Source organism: Tamandua tetradactyla, chromosome 3, assembly GCF_023851605.1.
Source record: "Tamandua tetradactyla isolate mTamTet1 chromosome 3, mTamTet1.pri, whole genome shotgun sequence".
In the NCBI taxonomy this organism is placed as follows: Eukaryota; Metazoa; Chordata; class Mammalia; order Pilosa; family Myrmecophagidae; genus Tamandua; species Tamandua tetradactyla.
In genome coordinates this window covers 139,431,517-139,453,828 of record NC_135329.1, presented here as the reverse complement: position 1 = coordinate 139,453,828, position 22,312 = coordinate 139,431,517, and the positions used below count along the sequence as shown (strand labels likewise).

At 37.0% G+C, this 22,312-nt stretch overlaps 1 protein-coding gene across 5 annotated transcripts in view; it reads left to right on the top strand.

Moving 5' to 3' along the window:
• STK39 (serine/threonine kinase 39) overlaps positions 1 to 22,312 on the top strand; it is a 332,438-nt gene that overhangs the window by 245,852 nt on the left and 64,274 nt on the right. For 2 of the 5 annotated variants that reach the window (XM_077154062.1, XM_077154065.1), the window contains exons 15-16: positions 2,374 to 2,426; positions 6,700 to 6,768. The exons of 1 other annotated variant lie outside the window; for it this stretch is intronic. In XM_077154062.1, coding sequence (XP_077010177.1) covers positions 2,374 to 2,426; positions 6,700 to 6,768 — 122 coding nt within the window. Of the gene's footprint in view, positions 1 to 2,373; positions 2,427 to 6,699; positions 6,769 to 8,288; positions 8,333 to 17,915; positions 17,971 to 22,312 lie in introns of those variants that run through there. 2 more of the 5 variants (XM_077154064.1, XM_077154063.1) reach the window with 2 other exon arrangements.

Sequence of the window (22,312 nt, the reverse complement as noted above, 5' to 3'; positions counted from 1 at the left end):
AATTTGTAAAACTGGAAAAGTCATTGAACATATTCACCTGGAAAAAAATAGGAAATGGGTAACATCTACTTTACATATCTAAGAGTTGGAATGGAAAAGATAGTATATAACTCAGTGTTCTCAAATTGTGGTCTAATGATCCCTGGGGTTCGTTCTTTCAGACCCTTTCAAAGAGCTTACAAGGCCGAAAATATTTTCATAATAAAATTAAGAAATTACTTGCCCTTTTTTCCCTCATTCTTTCCCATGCATACAGTAGAATTTTCTAGTAACTGGCTATGTGATATGTTATTTAAAATCAGATTAAATGCAGAAGCAACTATAAAAATCCAGCTATCTTCTCTTAAGCCAGACATTACTGAGATTTACAGAAACGTACAACAGTGCATTTTTGCACTGATTTTTTGTTTTGGAAAACTTATTTATTAAAAAATATTTTTTATGTTACAGGTAATGGGTTAATTAATTATTGTGATTTTCAAATAATGCTATTAAGTATTATGAAATTTATCAGATTCAATTTCTAATGCAGTAAAATATTGATCCTCAGAGCTTTTTAAGAATGTAAAGTAGAACTAGCACCAAAAAGTTTGAGAACCATTGGTATGTATGAAAGCACTAGGTAAATGTGGGACAATCGTGGTATTTTATCAAGGTAATGCAGGCTGTTTAAACAATGCAACATGCAAATAGCCCTCCTGCTACAGGTGTTGATTATTAATGCCACACTTCACCTCCACTTCAGGGCTATTTAATGTGGGGTCCAGGATGATCTTTGAACCTTCTACAGTTGTCTCAACATGTCATATGTAGGTCACATGTCCATTTTTTTTTTTAGGGTGAGAGTTCCCATTATTCACAATTTTCAGAAGGCTCTAAAAGAAGCGCAAATATAGGAGTCACTGTAGACCCCCAATTCCATTCCGTACCCAAGGAGGGAAATGCCAAGATCGGGGGGTGGGGTTCCAAGCCTGGACACTGGCCAGAAACTCTTTGGAGAGGAGCAGAGTGGTTCAGGGCTCTCATGTATGTGGCATGGCCTTGGGTGTCCCTTGAGTTCTTGATCCTTCGCTTCTGTATCTCCTGTGGGCAGGTGGTAGATTGAGCCACCTTTTTCTTGGCTCCAGGAGGAGGGCTTGCTTTCAGATAGTACCACACCTTTGCAACTCTCTGGGCCCCTTTGCACCTTGTGTGGTAGAACATGATAGAACATAAAGAACCAAAATCAGATGGTGGACCAAAGGCTCAGAGACAGAAGTCATTGTGGCTTGAACGCTGTTCATAGAGACCACGAGATAGGGTGCAGAGTTTTAGAACCAGAGCTGGCATACTAAACAGGCTTTGATCAGACTGCCCTCTCAGCAGCAGGGGGAGAATGTGGGGCCATCAGGCCATCTCTGTCGCTGTCTTGGAGACCCCCAACAACTGAACTAAATGGCTCAGTGGGTCTAAATTACTTACGGCAATTACCATTTCATGTTTCTTACTGCAGTTTCTTAAACTGTTTTTATTAACTTTCAGTCTAGCGTCTGTTGAAAGTAAGCCATAATATTTTAGTGTTCTAATGAGAATTTTTAAACATTCTAATTATAGCTCACTACCCTTTATTATTTCTTGAAATTAATGTGAATGGGAACTCAGACCTTAGCTATTTAGTTGTTCCGTATCTCCCTAGTGCCATTTTAATTATTGATTGAATATATATGCATATGTATATATATTTATATTCATATGTATATATATTTATATTCATATGTATATATATTTATTTAAATAAATATTCCAGTTTTTATGTCAGCATTTGATATTTACTTAGTTTTATATGTTCTGCGGGCAATTGCACAGCATTCAAAGGGTCCCCTCTATTTAGAAAATGTGTACCTTATTATAAGTTACAAAATGCGTACCTTATTTGAGACATTTTGTTGCATGATTTAATGTATAGTGCTGTCATGAACTTTATCACTCTACCTTCCCTGTTTATTTCACTTTTAAAAATGATTTGATAAAATACTGTTTTCCCAGGAATATATGAAAAACACATTAAATATTTATTCTAGACTAAAGGCTTCTGAAAATTTTTAATAACAAAATTATGTTTAAGGTTCCCAATTTAGTACAGATTTTTAAGTGAATGTTTCAGTTTTGGAATTTTTGCAATAAGCAAATTTATGTAAGGTAAGTTCAATCAATCAGATCTCTTCTTTATTATTGTCACAACTATCTCTTCCAGTTGAGGAAATATTTGGAGGTAACCCAAATCTGTAAAATGTTGTCTACATATTAGTAGCATCTTGTAAAAATTGGAATACATTTAGTTTGATTAAACTCTGCTTCATTAGATTTTAATGTGCTATATATAATGTATTTCAGAAACTCCAGAAAGGAACTTAATGACATACGATTTGAGTTTACTCCAGGAAGAGGTAATGAAATTATTATTTTACTGCCACAAAGAGCATTTCAGAAATTGATTACAAGCGCGTGGTTATAATTTGCTATTCAAAAATGCTTTCTCCAAAAACAAAGTCAGGAAGGAAAAAGGGAGGGAGGGAGAGAAGGAAGGAAGGAAGAATTTTCAATAATTGTAGGGATTCTAAACCAAACCGCTACTGACTGCATGAGTCCCAGTGACTCCACATGCTACACAGCATCTATGCACACATAAACTAAAAATATTAGCTCAACTGTGAAAATAAGTACTGACATGGTGATTGAGGACCTAAAGGAAATTGTGATGAATGTAATAAGAAGCATACAAGCATCCCTGATGCGAGTTCAGCAGCAAACAATTATATCATGCAAAAAGGTAAAATGCTTTGCCTCTCTGTTCTCAGTTTGGATTACATGAAGCTTGGCTTATTTCTAGCCTCTATTTACTACAGGCACCACTGTTAAACTTGGTAGGAGCAATGCCAGTCTTGCAGCTGAAAACAATTTTAGTATTTTCAACATTTAATAACACCGCTTAAAAGCAAGAGTGTTTGCTCTTTAAACTCCTGAATGCCTGGAGGTCATGGAACCATATATTATGTCCTGATATCCCCAGCACCTGCAGAGAGCCTGGCATGCAGGAGAATCTCAAGTAATCTTAGTTAATTAATGGGTACATAACATATTAATGGTTTCCAGAGACCACAAGACTGGTTGTTTAAAAAAATTTACTATCTGCCCTATTTAGTTTACTACCATAACAATGAAGAGAAGTAAAAATCAGATGCTAATGCTGATTGTTCTCCATGACAGCTGGTTTCAAATTTTATGTACAGGTAAAAACAGTCTCGATATCCATATTGGATTTTTTTATAAAATACCTTAGTCTCATACATTTGAATTTATTCATATATGTAAACTAAAAACATTGTTTTTAGTTTTTTTGTTTTATGTATGGGAGTGCCACATAAATTTTAATTTTAAATTTCAATTTTGGATGTTAAAAATTGTATACACTAAAATTTTGAAAGTCCTGAAGTACAAGGAATTTCTGGTTTGATCTCTGGACAGTCAAGAGACTGTTCCTCTTCTACCTCCCTGTTATCATCACCTCAAAGAAGATGCAAATTCAAATGTCTATAGAAGCCAGAACAGGTGGTGGGGACTGCAGGAAACCAGAGAATTCATACCTGTCTGAATACGTTCATATTCAGTTTTTTTACAAAAATCGGTGCCACAAAACAAAATATGTTCCTGGACCCTTCGTGATCATAGATTTATGGATCCCTGGTCTCTAGTTCCCAACAGGAACAAAATGTTTAATGATTCTTAGTATATTTGAATTAAACTGACATGCAAAATATCTTTTACAAAAGAAATGCAAATAAGGCCCTAATGAACTTGCTAGTTGATTTTTCTTTCTGGGGACATCTGTCTTTGACAGCTTAGAGTGGGTCTCAGAAACTGTACAGGACCAATTGGGTATTATCAAGAGTCTGTTTTGCCATAATATAAAATGTTGACCAGGCAGAGCTAGCATAAAACCCCTGTAAGCATAGAATAAATGTTTCAAATGCAGTACGTAGGAAGAACAGACTCTTATTTTAAGGTTGTTTCTTTTTGTTTGATTGCTTAAAATTGACTATGGCAATAAAAATCAATTGTAATTTTAAGAGGTAACAAAGAAATGAATCTCTGAGGGGAGTGTTTTTGTGGATAATATGAGCCCATCAGCATTACTGGGCCTGTTTGCTCTTGCTTTGGTAGCATCACTTGCTGTTATGAGATTGTGTCTCTGCTTTTGTTTCCCAGACAGAAACCATAGCATTGGCTTCCTGGTAACTGGGCAGCTTGCACAGGCCAGTTAGTAACAGAGGTACCATGTGCTTATCACTGTTAACCTCTGGGGTTACTGATGCTGTCTGCCTCTCCAGCATTGTCTGCAGTCGCATGGTGCATTCACACCACATGTGCACTGTGTCTGTGCTGAATATGCACGTGACTACTTATATATGGCATAAAATATATAATATCAACATACAGAATATTCAGCCCCATTTGAGAATAAATCCTTTGTTTTGCTATATGCTCTGGAAACCAGACATTAATATTCTATCTTTTTAAAACATGTTTAAGGATCAGGAATGTTAAGCAGCTTAAGGAAAAACAAGTTAGTAAGGAAATAATTATCTTCAGGTATCTCTTTTAAACTGTTACTACGATCTGACTCATGTGTGTGCAAAATGACTGCTTTATGACACCCACAGAAACACAGAACATTTCCCATTTTCGCCAGCCAGCGTGACCCAATAGCCATTTTAGCACAGGTGCCCAGGAATCCTGAAACGAGTAGGAGATGCTGTATGCTTCAGTCATTTGGGAATGTTAACCTTTGGTCCTGTTTTAGTGCTAGTCCTCAGTTTGTCTTTGTTTGACTATTCCATTTTATTCAATGCATTCTGTGATTTTTAGCTCCTTACCCAAGTGGAAGGTATATGTTGGAGATAGTGGTGACACCTCCAAATGATTTAGCAAATGATCAGTCAAATATAAATGTAAGGAATGCCTACTAGGTTTCAGGTTCTTACTAAGTAGGCACTTTGATTCAATACACTTCTTTTCCTAAAGATTTGGGTAACAACCAGGAAGATGAAGGTTACAAGGCGAAACGTTCCAGTGTACTTTATAAAATTAAATCATATTCATGGTAGGTCATTTTCATTATGATGCTGCCCTCAGTTTCATGCTATAGTATCATTTTATTACTGGGAGACTTTAGAAGGTGTTCCTGTACTTGTAGGAATAAAATCTCTTGGACAAGACCTAAGATAAGCCCACCTTATATGGAATTTCATAGTTTAATAAGATTCCTGTATATTTCTTTCCCATTTACTTCACAGTATTATATTCCGTTATGAAATGGGATCAGTAAAATGGTAGACTACACAGTGTCTCTGGAAATACAAATAATGTACCTTGGGTTTCAAATTTTTATTGGACATTTGGGATGTTGGGCCATGTATGAAAGGAAGAAAAGAGTGTAAGGTCACTTCAGATAAACTTTGGCTGCTGCATCATCATCACAGTTAGCATTTATTGAGTATGTACTATGTGTCAGATACTGGACTAAGCGCTTTACAGCCAAAGAATTGTGAAAGGTTATTGCACTTCCAGTTGTACATATGCACACACACACAGACACATGCACACTGAGTCATTGCAGCTTTGTGAGGCATGGATTAAGACATTCCAGGTTACATTGAGGGCCACCATTGGCAGAGCACACTGCAGTTCAGTTTAGGTGCTTGTTTGATTTAGCACTTCATTATCCAATTTTCCTTGGCTTTGGAGGACACCTGTCAAATCTCAGTCTAGGCTGCCATTGGCTGCTGAGCTGATTTCTTCTTATTCAACAACAGTTTTGAATACTTGAAAGAACATCAGAAGGCCATAGGGACCAAGTTATTGCTTTTATAAAAACGTACGGGTTTATCATGGTTCTTTGGGGTACATTGCAGTTTACCAAATCTCCTTACGAAGTCTTCAGAAAGGCTTCTCAGTGTTATTGTGCTCATCCATAACCATTTAAGTAATTTTAGCCATATGCACTTGTCAGTCTGTTCAGTCTCATCTCTATGAGATTGCTAATTCCTGTCATTTATCATTGAGAAACTACATTATTTTATTCAACCACATTTTCTAAGAGAATGAATCTGTTGCTATCAAATGATCAATGTCATGTTGAAGGAGTTTCTTAATAGCCTAAATTTAAGTAGCTTATTTTCATAGTCCAACAAACTCATAGAATGTTTGTGCCAAATATTAGGTATATCAAACACTGTTCATTCAACCTTTGCCATAAATTTTGGCTCAATAGCTACTAGTGATCGAAAAGGATTGATGATGGCTAGAATTAATGTTAGCAAAAGAGAAAGGCAGTGTCACAGGGAACAGTTGTGGGACTAGTTCTAGAGGTGTAATTGAGGGTTAATTCACATAATAGCCAGAGGGCAAAAGTTTCTTAGTTCACAAAAATATAATAAAAATAATTTTTGTAACTTCTGCTGAATAAATAGCAAAATGTTAAGTGCTCATGGCAACAGTATTTCAGGTTGCCTCTGATTTTTCCTTTTGACAGAATCTGAATTATTGAATTAAAACACATGTGGATAATTTTAGTAAATGAGAAATATGTATTTTACATTGTACTAGATTGTTGGCTTTTTTTTATGGTTACTAATACATATTCATTTCACATTCGAACAGATACGGCAGATGGCGTTTCTCAGGAGCTCTTCTCTGCTGGCTTGGTTGATGGTCATGATGTAGTTATAGGTAAATCATCTTTTAGTATGCAGCATCATTTTGTGGATATATCACATGGAAATGTGTTTAGAGCAAAAGTTTTCATAAGGGAATTATTCATCCTATAGATTTTTGAAAATTTCATCTTGAATTCTTATCTTGTATGTGAAAGAAGTATATTCAAAAATCATATTTAATTTTCTTTTTTTCAAAACTTTTGAATTTTTATGTAGCTGTGTCTTATTTATCTGAACATGATTTATCTGATAAGAGACCTCAGTTATTAGAAATGTATCAAAGAACCTGAAACTCTATGATGTAGATCATTATAACCTGAAATATTTTATTTAAATTATATTGGAAAATTAGGATTCTGAAACCAAAAGGTAATGACCTAGCAAAAAAAAGAAGTAATAAACTCTGTGCACCAAAGTAGTGGAACCTCCAAGAACTATTCCTTTTGTCTTTCTATTCTTTCTTTGGACAGAGTTCTAATAAACGTAGATGCTGGTTTTCTTAGCCATCCTCAACATTCATTCTAATGTTTGGTGGGACCTGAAACTTCGTGCAGACTAGTTCTTTCATTGTATAGATGTGGAAACAGATTCTTGGAGATATGTAGGGTTTTGTCTTGTAGTTTGTTAATGGCACAGCCAGGGATGGAGCGGTAATCACCTACTGTAAGAAGACCTGGCTCTTTCTGCCTCTTTGAGAATTAGTAGATAGCTTCATGGATAGGGGAGCCTGCTAGATACAGGCATACTGCTATGCTAGGAATAAGAAATGACTGTTGAACATCCTGACAAGCCAAAGGAGGTGGAAAACCTCCAAGAAGAAGACAAAGTTAGCTAAGCAAAAGTATATTCTGGAGCTACCTACTGTGGGGCTGAACAGCTCCACACTCCTCCACAACTTCTGAGTTTATGAAGATTTTATAATGCAGTCGTTATTGGGTTTTCATAATGGTGACCCCTAAGTAATCAAGATGATGGCATGATGTTAATGATATTGTTAATTATAATACAACATTAATTAGGGGAATGTGTATTTTGACAGTGTTTTCTTCAAAATATTCAAAATTTATATTTGAATGCGCCCCTTAAATTATGTTTTAACTAAGAGATAACTTAGTTATTTGGAATAAATCCTTCCCCAATAGTTCTGGAGTGTGGGACTGAGAGGACAGTTGAGGGAGATGTACACGTCAGCATAATTTGTCCCTAAAAACTCTGTAATGCAGATAATTATAAAGTAGATTATTTTATTTAAATAAATGTAACTGACTTTATAGGGAGATTAGGATTCTGAGTAAAGCATCAGTATCCAAACATTGATATATAATGTCATAAATACAAAGATACCTTTATAAAAAGAAAAGTATGCTCTTAATCCCATTAATTATATAGAAAATATACACATTGATTTCACAAGGAAGCTATGATTCCTTTGCTGAGTCAGGCATACATAAGGAGTTATTTATGTATATAAAATCTCCGTCCTTTTATACCTCACTCACATTCTTTTAAAATCTTGTGGGTTCTCATGGCCAGCTGAATCTTACCTGAGATTTTTGATCTGATGAGGAGAATAAAAAATAAGGTAAATTCAATTTGTTGTCTACTATAAATACTATCTCAGAGTTCTTTATGTTAATCTAACAGTACCTTGATAAAAGCAGATACTCTCATCCTTATTAAAAGAAATAAGCACATGCCTTTGTGTCTGAGTTTGCCTGAAGAAATTGAAAAAAGGTAATTGGTAGATCAAGAAATCCTGCAAGATACATTGTTCTTACCAGAGAACTGTGGTCCATATACTTACCAGCTAGATTTTAAACTTAATTGATTAACAAAGTGAAAATAATGATCAAAAATCCCTTTTTTAATAACTACTAACATTTGTTATGGGGCAAGAAGTCAAGGGTCAAATGCACTTTTGATTTGAATTGATCCTGGCAGGTGGTAGTGAACATGGAAAATAAGAGGTTTATGTATAGACATTAGTTCATGTCTTTTGTCAAGTAAGGGCTTGCTTCAGGCCTACAGGCAAACTTAGTGTACCTCTTTTTGCCCCAGGTCTATCTGAATCTAAACTGGGGGCTCTTTTGTGGTTGTTGAATTTTTAAAAAGAGGAAATTAAGGCATTGTTCATGTGTTGAGTGTGTTTTAACAATGAAACGATCGGAAACCTTGTATTTTTCTGTGCCTTAAATAATTAGCCTTCTAAAGTTTTTTTTTTTTGAACTTTGCTTTGTTTACCCTTCTCGGAGCTACAGTATTCTGTGTGCAGAGTGTTAGACCAAAATCAGGCAGGTGCAGCCTGTCCTTATATAGTAGGACTAAAAATGCCTTCCATGTACCTCCTCCTAGGTGCATAATTCATTTATCACACCAATCCTATAAGGTAGAGATGACAGGGCTTTTGTGTGTGTGTGTGTTTGTACAAAACCATAGTAAAATATTTGATTTCCCAGATTTACCATGCTTTCATTGGCTTTGCATACTTCTCAGAATTTTTTCCTTCTCTTTGACCACTTGGCAATGATAATGACCTTAGGCCTAAGAAGCTAGATCCTGCTCTAAAACTCAGACTTTTTAGGATCATCCTTGACCCTCCTCCATTGCCTCTTTCAAAAGTCAAGGGGTCCGCATGGCCAAGGGAAATGCACATGGGGTAGTTGTATGCCTCCTCTTTCCTAAAAGTTGGTCTACCAGCTGTTTCCAGAACCCAGAATTTCCTATCCAGATAGTCCCATGCTCACTTCTAAGCCCTTCCTGGGGTGAACAAGGAAGATTGGGCGTGTGGATTGGCATGTCCCCACACGTGCTCAGCTGCAAGGGCCTACAAGGTACAGGATGTAATCATTGTGGGAGGAATGGGGGAGAGGGAAAGTGCCTTTATACTCAGCCTCTCTCTGTAAAAGTCGCTGGCTGTTGATGCTATCCTGCTCATTCTAGAAGCTTTACAGTGAATGTTATTCTCTCTGGGAAACTTTCATTTAACTTGAATAAGTTGATTCAAGCATTCTTATTTTTATTTCCACTACACCTTCTATAATTTGCTATTGCACTTGTCATGTTACTTTAATTAGTTCTTACATTTCTTTGAGATACCTTGCATAGTGTATAACACAGAGGATACGTTTAGCATTGTTTTTTGAATGAAAAAAAATTAATACGAAATTGAGATATGTAATCATCTAACTTTGCTTTACTGCATAATTGCAATTCCATTACTCTGTCTTCTCTGTAAATTATAAAATCTTTGAAAAACCCATTATACAATTGTGACTTTTACAGGAAATATACTCAAAAGAAAGTGATCACAAAGGAGAAAAAGAGTCTATAAATAAGTGGGCATATTTAAAGATACCAGACAAGTACAAGTGCAAAACAGAGGTATGGAGGGGGAGAAAAAGAGGAAAAGAAAGAAAAATGTTGCTATTAGTTGAGACAAAAATAAGTTCAATAATGTTAAAGCATTTAAACAGGACAAAGGAGCAAATTTTAGTGATAGAAGTAACGATTTGTGCAGAGTATATAACAATCATATATTATGTTCAAACAATATAGTACCTAATTTTTTTTTTTAATTAGAGAGGTTTTGGGTTTATGGAAAAATCATGCATCAAATAAAGGTTCCCAATTATTAACACCTGGCATTGGTGTGTAACATTTGTAACAGTTGATGAAAACACACTTTTATAATTATAATATGAACTGTAGACCCTGGTTTAATTTAGGGTTCAATATATTGTGCACTTCCATGAACTTAATTTTTTTATACTAGTAACATATATAACATAAATTTTCCACATTTAACCACATTTAGGTATATATCCAGTGCTGTTAATTAAGTTTGCAAAGTTGTAATAACCTCACCACCATCCATTTCCAAAACAAGTTGTTTCTAATCACTATTTTATGGACTAGAAACTCATGTCCAAAGAAATGTATGGAATATTACATCTTGTAGTGGTCCTTGAATTTAGGTCTTGAGACTCCAAGTTCAGAGCTCAGCTATGACTGGCTCTATATATCTGAAAAGTGGATCCAGGTAAATTTTAATGATGGTGGTGGTTCTAGTTTGTTAGCTGCCAGAACGCAATATGCTAGAAACAGAATAGCTTTTGAAAGGGGAATTTAATAAGTTGCTAGTTTACAGTTCTAAGGCTGAGAAAATGTCCCAATTAAAACAAGTCTATAGAAATGTCCAATCTAAGGCATGCAGGGAAAGATACCTTGATTCAAGAAGGCCGATGAAGTTCATGGTTTCTCTCTCAAATGAGAAGGCACATGGTGAACATGGTGAGGGTTTCTAGCTCACTTGGAAAGGCATGTGGCGAACACGGCATCATCTGCTAGCTTTCTCTCTTTCCTTCCTTTCATGAAGCTCGCTGGGAAGCGTTTTCCTTCTTCAACTCCAAAGGTCACTGGCTGGTAGCCTCTCTGCTTCTCGTGGCTATGTCATTCTCTTCTCTCTCAGAAATCTCCCTTATTCTCCAAAATGTTTCCTCTTTTATAGGACTTCAGGAACTAATCAAGACCAACCCAAATGGGTGGAGACACGCCTCCACCTAATCCTGTTTAACAACCACTTTTGATTAAATCACATCTCCAGGGAGATGATCTAATTACAGTTTCAAACATACAGTGCTGAGTAGGGATTAGAGGAAACAGCTGCCTTTACAGAATGGGATTAGGATTGAAACCTGACTTTTCTAGGGGACACACATCTGTTCAAACTAGCACAGTAGTTCTTGTTTCTCCTGGTAAAAAATAGGTTAGAGCAGGCCACAGAGGCTTAGCAGGCAAGAATGCTCGCCTGCCTTGCCAGAGGACCCGGGTTCGATTCCCAGTGCCTGCACATGTTAAAAAAAAAAAAAATAGGTTATCCTTATTTAGGTTTTCTGTCTAGGAGATGTTTTGTATTTCAACTGTTAACCATTTGACAAACAGATAAAATATGTTTGACCCTATCCCCTCACACCCATCCTAGCAATTCTCTACTCCCTTCCTCATGGTCTCTTTACTTCTTTACTACGTATATCATCAACATACAAAATGTTTTTATTTTCCCATCTTTTAAAAGCTGTCTCTTTACCCCACCTTGCATTATAGTCACTTGTTCTTATTCCCTTGCAGCTAAATTTATCAAAAGAATTACCACTGACTGTAATTCTTTTTCCTCCAGTGTCTTATTTATTTACTTACTTACTTATAGTTTTATTCACACACCATACAGTCCATCCAAAGTGTACAGTCGATGGATCTGGGTATAATCATGGAGTTGTTCATTCATCACCACCATCAATTTGAGAACATTCTCAGTGATCCAAAAGGAAAATTCCCGTACTCCTTTTCCCCCTACTATTGACATTAGTATAGCACCTTTGTTACAGTTGAGGAAAGAATATTACAACATTGCTATTAACTATAGTCCGCAGTTGTATTGGTTATATTTTCCCCATATATTGCCCTATTATTAACACCTTGTAATAGGGACTCCACATGTGTTCTAGTTCTTGTAATAAGATCCTTATGCTTGTATAATTAACCACAGTCCTCATCCGCAGCAGGGATCACTATGCTTTATTATAGGAACATTTTAGAAACATTTATACAACACAAAGTTTTCCATTTTAACCACTTTTATGTATAATTCAGTGATGTTAATTACACTTACAACATTGTGCTGCTATCACCACCATTCACTTCTAAAATTTTTTCATCATCTAAAATATAAACTCTGTACCCAGTAAGCAATAACTTATCCCCAGTTCCCACTCCTTGGCCTCAGTAACCTGTAATCTACTTGCTGTATGAAATTGCTTATTCTAGGTGTTTTATATAAGTAAAATCACACAGTATTTGTCCTTTTGTGTCTGGCTTATTTTGCTCAACGTGATGTTTTCAAGGTTAATCCTCCTTGAGGGTTTTTCGTAGATGCCCTTTATCAAGTTAAGGAAGTTCCCTTTTATTCTTAATTTGCGAAGTGGTTTTTTTTTTTTTTTATCATGAAAGTTGGATTTTGTGAAATGTTTTTTCTACACTTATCGAGATTATCACGGGTTTTTTTTGCCCTTTATTCAATAATATGTCATCTTACATTGTTCAATGGTGGATGTTAAACCAGTCTTACATTCCTGGGACAAATCCCATATGGTCATGGGGATGTAATCCTTTTGATATGTTGCTGGATTCATTTGCTAGTATTTTGTTGAGGATCGTTAAGTTTATATTATAAGGAATATTGTTCTGTAGTTTTCTTTACTTGTGATGTCTTTGTTTTTTTGTATCAAGATAATACCTATTTCATATATGAGGTCAGAAATGTTTTTTCCTCTTCTACTTTTTAGAAGAATTGTGAAGGACTCGTACTTTTTTGTATCAAGATAATACCTATTTCATATATGAGATCAGAAATGTTTTTTCCTCTTCTACTTTTTAGAAGAATTGTGAAGGACTCGTACTAACGATGTATTAATGATGGTATCGTGACGTTATCAATGTAGTTAACAGCACTGAATTGTATACTTGAAAGTGGTTAAAATAGGAAATTTTATGTTGTATGTATGTTAAAAAATATTTTAACCCATAAAACAGAACAACATAGAGAATGAACCCTAATATAAACTACGTACTCTAGTTAATAATATAATAACAGTGGTTCATTGGTTGTAACAGCAGTACTGTACTAACCCAGTCAGGCTGTTGGCCTCTCCACTCCACTTGTATTGTTCAGAGCCATATCTGGGGAGGCACATGCATAGCAGATGGAGGGGCAAATGCAGAAGCTGGTGGCTAGAATGGAGCAGGGGGTCAGGTGGAGGACATGCTCTGAGAATGATCGCCATTTCCTAAATCCACTGGTTGGTCATGAGACCTCATCTTATTTGATCCAAAGACGTCATTGGGCATGGTTGGTGCTGCTCTCTTCTCTGATGCACTTTCTTCTTTTATCTTTTAAGGCTCCACCCTCTGGGTTCTCCTTCCCTCTCAGTAGTTTTTCCTCCTCAGTCTTTTGCTATTTCCTCCTTATCTCTCTGATGTGTAAATATTGATGTGCCCAAGAACTGTTTCCTTCTTCCACTTGGTGATGTAAGTATCTTCCTTTTGCTAACTCCCAACATGTCTCCATCCCAGTCTTCTCTGGCGTCTCCGCTTGGACAGCATATAGGCATCGCAGATTTAATTTGACTTCTCCAAAATCCAGTCCCTGGTGTTTCTCCCCACATTTGCCCTGCCAGCCATCTTATACTCTTAATTCATGTTAACCCTGCCTTTCCAGGTACTTAGGCCAAAAATCGGGAGTCATCCTTGACTTTTCTTTCTTTCTTAGTCCCATACCCAGTTTTACAGTGTGTACCCAGAATCTGACTGTTTCTCACTACCTCGCTTCCCATCCTGCTTCAAGCCCTCTCATCTCTTCACCTGAGTTATCGCATTTGTCTCCTCACTGTTCTCCCTAATTTTGCCCTTGCTCCTGTCAGCCTATTTTCATCTCAGAGAGATCAAGAGAAAAAGTAAGTTAGACATAAAAGGCCATATAATGTATGATTCCATTTTTATGAAATGTTCAGAATCGGTAAATGCATAGAGTCAGAAAGTAGATTAGTGATTACCAGGGTCTGGGGAGAAGGGGAATGGGAAGTGACTGCTAATTGCTTTGGGGTAATGAAAATATTCTGGAATTAGACATGATAATGATCGCACAACTTTGTGAGCAGACTAAAAACGACTGAAATGTACATTTTGAAAGGGTGATTTTTGTGGTATGTGAATTATAGCCCAACTTTAGAAGGGAAGTCAGATTATGTTAATCCTTTCCTCAAAACCCTGTAATGGCTTTTCATCACACAAGGCCATCTCAGAGGCCTAAAGCCACTACAGAATCTGTCTCCTGTCACTTGTCAGACCTGACATCTTCTACTCTCCCCCTTACTCCACTCCAGCTACCCTGGCTTTTATACTTGCTGTTCCTTCTGCCATGATGCTGCTTTCCTAGATGAGAAACAAAGGCTATTTGCATATAGGATTTCAGTATTTTAAGAACATCATTTTCAAGCTTGCAAAATTCAAATAACATTTACAAATATGAAATAGGCTCACCTGATGAAAACTGTGAAAAAAAAAAAAAGAGAAAATTGCCCAGTTCAGTGTAGAACATTGACATATAAAGGCGTGAGTGAAGGTTTGGGTCTCTACTTCTTTAGTCTCCATAATATAAAATAACTTACATTAAATAGATGAAAAATCTTTTCTTTTCCCATCAGATTTTTTTTCCCCTGGAAGTAAATGCTCATGGCAGCATGAAAAGGCTGATTAAAAGCAACAGCATATGTTATGGCACAGTGAATATTATGACTTTTACTATTATAATATCAAATACAGATTGCAAGAAAACTTCAGTACCTTGCTTCAGGGTATTCTGCCTTTGGCATGCAAACCTTTACAAAGCAGGCCTTGGCTTGAGGGACCAAGATAGTGACATGGAGTGATTGCTTTCATGCAGAAACTGAATAATGCAGAAATTAAATGCAGTGTTTGTAGGTTGAAATAATAAACCTGATTTGGTTGTGTTTAAATGCATCACTACCTAAGGCAAGAAACAGGAAACATTTTTCGGCCTTGTATAATTGGAAACTGGTAAGATTGCAAGACTTCCTCAGTGAGTGTTGGTTTAAAAAATTAAGTAAACTTTGCAAAATAAAAATCTAAATTTTCATATGCATGTATAAATTTGCCCATCTTACCTGGATGGGTTGGCTAAAAACCAGAAGTATATCAGATCTGAGTCCATATTCCATTTGTTTCAGAGGGAATTTCCGAGGATGACCATATATAATAGTAAGGCGTCAGGGAAACTAGTGTGCTTTGCCTCCTGGTTATAAAACAGCTGATTAGTAAGTCCTCTCTGCAGTGGAAGCACAGGAGGGAAAAGACCAAAACTCATATGTGTTATGAAAAAGAAAACAAAAGTTCTGAATTCTGGGTTCAGATTTTTTTCATACATATTTGTTCCTCTCTCTTTATGAACTTTAGAATCTCAGCAATGGGAGGGAATGCATGATGCATGTCCTAAGCGAGGCAGTTGTCTGACCTGCTCAGCCAGCTCCTGCAAACCTGCTGAACTCTGATCAGCAGGGTTAGATGGAGTGGCCAGCATTCGACTGAGGGAACATAGGAAAGGAAGCCACTGAGCAGGACGCCTGTCAGAGAAGTTCCTACTGACTGTTCTTTGCTGGGTTTTTATACCACCTTTTCGCCCATCTTTGCTATAGCAGATTTCTGTTTCCTTGAAGTAGGATTTAGAACCAGATGTTAGAATTTGTTTCCTGAGAAGGAAGCTGTGTTTCTGCATTCATTTGTACAGTTTTCTGTTGACTGATTTTGAGCCTAGCTGAGGCTAGTTATCACTGAAATGAAAGCTTGTGTTAGCTGTATACATTCTCATAAACTCACTGGACACTTGGGTACTATTTTTGCCCCTGGGATATTCTTTTCTTGCACTTTTCCATGTTCGCGTCCTGCCTGCTCTTTAAGACCCATCACAAATGTCATCTGATGCCCACCCCCTTCTTCAGAAGCTTGAGGACAGCTTTGCCTGGCCTGGGATGCCAGAGAGCTGTACCTGTATCACCTTTGTGACAGGAGGCTTTCATCTCGCTGTACTTCCTGGTGCCTGCTTTATCTTTTTGTGAAGGTTGAAGGTGCCTTAACCTGCAAGGCAAAGGCAAGCCTTGCCTGCCTTTTAGTTTATTGAATCTCACCATTTTTTGCCGCACATGAACACTTAAATATGCATTGGGTATTTGGCAAATTTAATATGGAATGGTGCATGAAATTGATGATTTGGACAATACATGTATTATTATACACTCTAAAAACTAGAGAATAATTCACTATGATTGGTCGTTTTTTTTTTTTATCCCTCTCTCTTTCTCCTCTTCTCTTTCAAATATTCACTTATCGTATAACTTTTAAGGCCTGTGTCTTGGAAAGGAAATATGATAGGTCTGGAAAGCTTTCCATCCTCTAGTGCCTGCTGAGGTTACAGTGTTTCTCAAAGTATAGACTGTGGAGTGCCTGCATCAGGCTCTCATCTGGGGTGCTTACTAAAAATGCAGGATTCTGGGTCCCCCAACCCCCAGAGTTATAGAAGCAGGAGGCTTAGGCATAAAGTGGGCAAGTCTATATTTTTGATGAACATCCCAGGTAATTCTTAAACAAAAATCTTGCCATCACTTCTTTAGTTTTGCAGTGTTTTAGCTCGTTTTATCATCTATATTTTCTTTCACATCTCATTATATCTTGGCTGTTATGCTTTACTTGATTCTTTTCTCCCACTAGGAGTTTGTTTTAAAACTGTGCCAGTTAACTTTTAAAAATTGTGTGTGTGCGTTTGTGAGCACAACAGGTACATAGGTGAATGAATGATGTAAATGTCGTCTCTGGAAAAGTCTCATTGGTAAATACTTTTGCCTTAATGAGATATTAACGGTTTTTATTAAAACTAGTATTGCTAGTCAGTGTAGAGTAGATCCTCCAAGAGGTCTCCAGATTTTATATTTCTGCATACTGGCAAAGTATCTTCAGGTTCTAAAGTATGCAAGCAACAGAATCCTTTCTCTTTCATGAGCATATGGTTGGGTGTGTGAAGTGCTTTGTTCCCCCCAGCTGTAGTCAGGGATATTTAAGTTTGTGCGATGATCTGGAATTTATTCAGCAACAGTGCACTTTTACAGTGCAAGTCTTGGAAACAGATGAGCGTATTTTCTCTTATATTCAGTTCGATTAATGCTGTGAAATTTACTCATGTTTTCAGTGGAGAAACATTTTTATCAGTAAAACAGTGACTCCATTACACAGCCGTCCTGTGACTACTAATCAGTGACAAGAAAATATTTATCAGTGCTAGGGTGTATTATCTAATTTGAAACACCACATAACGTTGATAATGATTCTAATCCTATTAGATGAATAACTGCCAGTTTTAGTAATTAAGACTTGAGCTCTTTGGTGAGTGGGTACAATCACACACACGCACAACTGATTGTGTACCTGAGGGTTAATCTTTGTTTAAAGAAAGACTGACATAAAATGCATGCAATTCTTGCTTTTACAGAATATCATTTTTCTAATCTAATGACCAATCTCGCACTCCCCTGCCCATAGGAATTCATGGGATTTAAACAGAAGAAAATGTTTTCCTAGCAAACTAAGTCAGTAGGTAAGTTGTGATGCCCACTCACATGACTGAATCATCTGCCAGCCCCATCCAGCCCCTGTGCTTAGTTTTCTGTAAATTATGGTGTAAAATAGCTGTTCAGATAAGATTTGGCAATCTTTTGCTTATAAAGAACTTCTGAGTTTGAGGAGAGGCTGGAAATGGGGGTGGCAACAAGACTGTTCTTCAGAATGTGGGCAAGTGTTATTTCTAGAAGTTTCCAGCATTAAAAAAAAAAATCTATAATTTCCCATAAAGATGTTCTCAGTTTCTGAATTAATATGACCGTGAATCAGTACACTAGTAAACCACATTGTAAGCCCTGAGTTTCTAATCTGTCATTCTTTATTTAGTTAGGTATTGTGTGTCATCTTTGAAATGACTGGTACAGAGAGATTCCAGTTAAGAACTGTTCTTAACTTCATTTAAATGAAACAAGAGCTTGCTAATGAATTAGCTTTAGATAACTGCTAAATCAATAGACTCTTTCTTGCTTTGTTCGATTACTTCAGATTATCCTGTAGATTAAGAGTATAGTCAACCCAGTCAAATTTTCTAACTATTCAAATAGGATGAACCCCAAAATACCTGTCCCTACTTTATAACTGAAATTTTTTTCAGGTGGAAGCAAAGTAGCTTTCCTCTGGTGTGGAAAACCTCTGGTTTTTCTGTTAAAGTACAACTTGCTAACACTACCAAATGTGTAGGATTTAATCAAATGTTTCCTTTGTTACAGTCTACTTCATTTGCACATTAATCTGTCTTAGGCTGTAGCCATCATGTGTGCAGTATGAGTGTGTGTGTGTCTGTTTACTCACTTCAAAACTCTCTGGGTCCATGTGAATTTTAATTATTCCATCAAAAGCACAATATTTCAGATATAAGTAAATGCCCAGTGTACTTTTTAATGGACTGTCAGACACATTTACCAAATCTCAGATCAAATCTCTCTGCTGTTTTATTATTCCATTGTTCCAGAGAAAAGAAGTCATGGCCTCTTACTGAATTTTTGTAACAAAAACTACAGCCCTTTGGCTATTCAATTTAAAAAACTTTTAAAGCCAAGAAAGAAAATAAAGGTGGACATTTTTAGACCACTGTGATTTTTTTAGGCTTATTTCCAGTATATTTGGCTTCATATCTGAATATAAGTTGAAATTTCATCCTTTATCTTGTATTTGACTAGCATTTTTTTTTAAACAAAGAGCACCTTCTTACCAACCTTAAGGAAACTTCGTTCTTAATCTCACATTATGTAAGTTTAACATCAAAATTGAATTGTTCTTGAGCTGATGTTTTTAGAAGCATCCACTGTATTGTGTAACCCATAAATATATATGCATTCCATAAATGCAGGTTATCCTGCAGGATTCCGTATATGATTAGACATAGAGCCATCCAGGAGCGATTTGTAATGAGGAATGTATTCATCTAGCCCCCGTGAGCCTAAAATCATGGGCCTAACTAAACAACGCTTCTGCCCACCGTCCACTATGGAAGAAAGTGAAGGAGCTGCCCATTAAGTTGGGGAGGCCAATTTCTTTTTCTCAACTTTTTAATAGTAAAGTGCCCCTTTCTCCACCCTTAGAAACTTGGTCAGCCATAAGAAGTTTGTTACTCGATGAAGACATCAGATTCAAAGCATCTTTTCAGTAATAGAACCCTGGAGGGCGAATTTATAACAGATTCAGAGACTAAATTTTTTTGTGATTGTTGGCTGGGTCTTTAGAAACCCAATATGTGTCTTACTCATTACTTCACAGGAGGGATGGACTTGGGGTCAAAATCCTGCTACAGATCTATGTACTCTCTCATCTGTTCATGATTTGCAGGTCAGAAGGACAGGAAAGGGCTTCACAATTGCTCTGGCATTAGCCTTGCGTTCCTTCCTTCAGGTTCACTTTTAATTCCCACATATCCTTCTCACTATTTTGCTTCTAATTCTTATAGTTGTCAGCGGAAGTGAGTGATAAGGTGAAAATGGCATCCAATGGAACTTTAAAATCTAATAGAAAGGTAGCATTCAGGTTAGAGGACATGATTGGGACAGTATTACTCCTGGAAAGCATAAAAATGCTATAGATTATTCTGATTTATGGGCTTCTCAGTCCCTGACATAAGACTCTCAGGATTTCTTTTGAAAATGTTGTTGTTTTTGTTTAGTAATTGTGAAAATTTTTATTAGGTGAAGCATAGGTGTGAGAAATTAATTTTTGATATTTTTTTCAGGATAGATTTTTTTAATGTTAAAAATATGTAACTTTGCACTTAAAGTAACTCTGCCCAGTGACTTTAAATGTTTAATAAGCAATATTTAAATAGCATCTTAACCTTCTTGGCATAGCTGAAATATCCATCCAATTCACATATCAGCAGACTAAATCATTCTTACCCAGTAATATCAGATGTTCCCCTGGGATATTCCTGGGAGTCTTAGGAGACTCCCTATGGGCTCATCCCCTAAGGGTCCTCAGACCACTTTGTTAGTGGTATGTTCTAGTTTGCTAGCTGCTGGAATGCAATATACCAGAAACAGAATGCCTTTTAAAGGGAATTTAATAAGCTGCTAGTTTACAGTTCTGAGGCAAGAAGATGTTCCAATTAAAGCAAGTCTATAGAAATGTCCAATCTCTAAGGCATCCAGGGAAAGATACCTTGATTTAAGAAGGCCGATGAAGTTCAGAGTTTCTTTCTCATCTGGGAAGGCACATTGTGAACACAGTCAGAGTTTCTTTCTCAGCTGGAAGGGCACGTGGTGAACACTGTCAGGGTTTCTTTCTCATCTGGAAGGGCACATGGTGAACATGGCGTCATCTGCTAGCTTCTTCTCCTGGCTTCCTGTTTCATGAAGCTCCCCGGGAGACATTTTCCTTCTTCATCTCCCGAGGTCACTGGCTGGTGGACTCTGCTTCTCATGGCTATGTCATTCTGCTCTGCTGTCTCTGAATCTCCCATTCTCCAAAATGTTTCTTCTTTTAAAGGACTCCAGAAACTGATCAAGACCCACACAAAAAATAGATGGAGACACACCTCCAGCTAATCTATCTTAACAACCACTCTTGATTAAATCTCATCTCCAGGGAGATGATCGAATTACAGTTTCAAACATACAGTGGTGAATGAGGATTAGAAGAAGCGGCTGCCTTTACAGAATGGGATTAGGATTAGAACACAGCTTTTCTAGGGTACATACATCATTTCAAACCAGCACATGGTGAGTACCATGTGGTGGGTCTGTGGGTTCCCACATGTCCCCTGCCCCTGCCTGAGAAGCAGCTGGAAAAAGCCTCACCAGCCTCACAACAGGGATCCTGCTTCCACCAGGCCCCCAGGGCACCTCCTGTTATAGAGCCAGAGCGGTGCTTGCTTCAGGCCTCATGCCATACTCTGGCCCACAGCCGCTCAACTTTATTCATTTCATAAATGGGCATCTCATCTACCTTGTGCTAGGTACATCATAATGAACAAAACAAGAGATAAAAAGCTTCTAATCTAACCTGAAAGACAGACATTCGAAAAGTGAATACACAGATGTCTGTGAAATTACAGATTGCGAGAAGTGCTCCAAAGGTAAAAACAGTGTGCTGTAAAGACAGTAATAAACTGAGGAGACCTAATTTAGATTCAAGAGCAGGAAAGGTCCCTTTCAAGCACAAACGTCTGAGTGAAGTCTTAGAGTTAGCCTGGCAAGAGAGGAGAAATCAGCATTCTTGGCAGTGGCACCGCTTTTACTGAGATAATGAAGTTTGTAAAAGACCAGAGTGGCCAGACCACGTGAAAGAGGGAGTGATCTGCAGTGACGCCCGGGAGGAAGCAGAGGGTCAGATCCCTGCAGGGCCTTGTGAATAACTCTTAGCCATAACATACCATGAATACTAAATCCAGGTAGTTAGCTTCATTTGAGTTTCTGTGTAAGAAAAATATAAATCTTGTGTTTTTCTTCCCTTTTTTCTCTCAAAGAGGGCAGATGTTTTTCTTTAGCCTCATTCCATTCTGTAAAAAATCTAAATCTGTGATAAAGGCTAATTTAGGTCCCTGTGCTGCTTGGTCACATTTCCTGTTAGACTGAGTAGGAGCCACAGAAGGGTCAGAAGATAAATCTGGAGGACTTGAGAAGTAAAGCCTGATATGTTTCAACTTTCTAGATTCATTTAACTTTGAGGGAATTGAGACATGACTATTGTAATTTAATGTTTGGGAAGCAGGAGAACTTCAGAGATAGCTTCCAGTAATTCAAAATCTAATTAGTCTATCAAAGGGAAATATAGTATTCCTAGAAAAGGCAAAATTTGGGCATTAATTGCAAACATTTTCTTTATATTAATTGGTAACCAAAGGGCCTTCA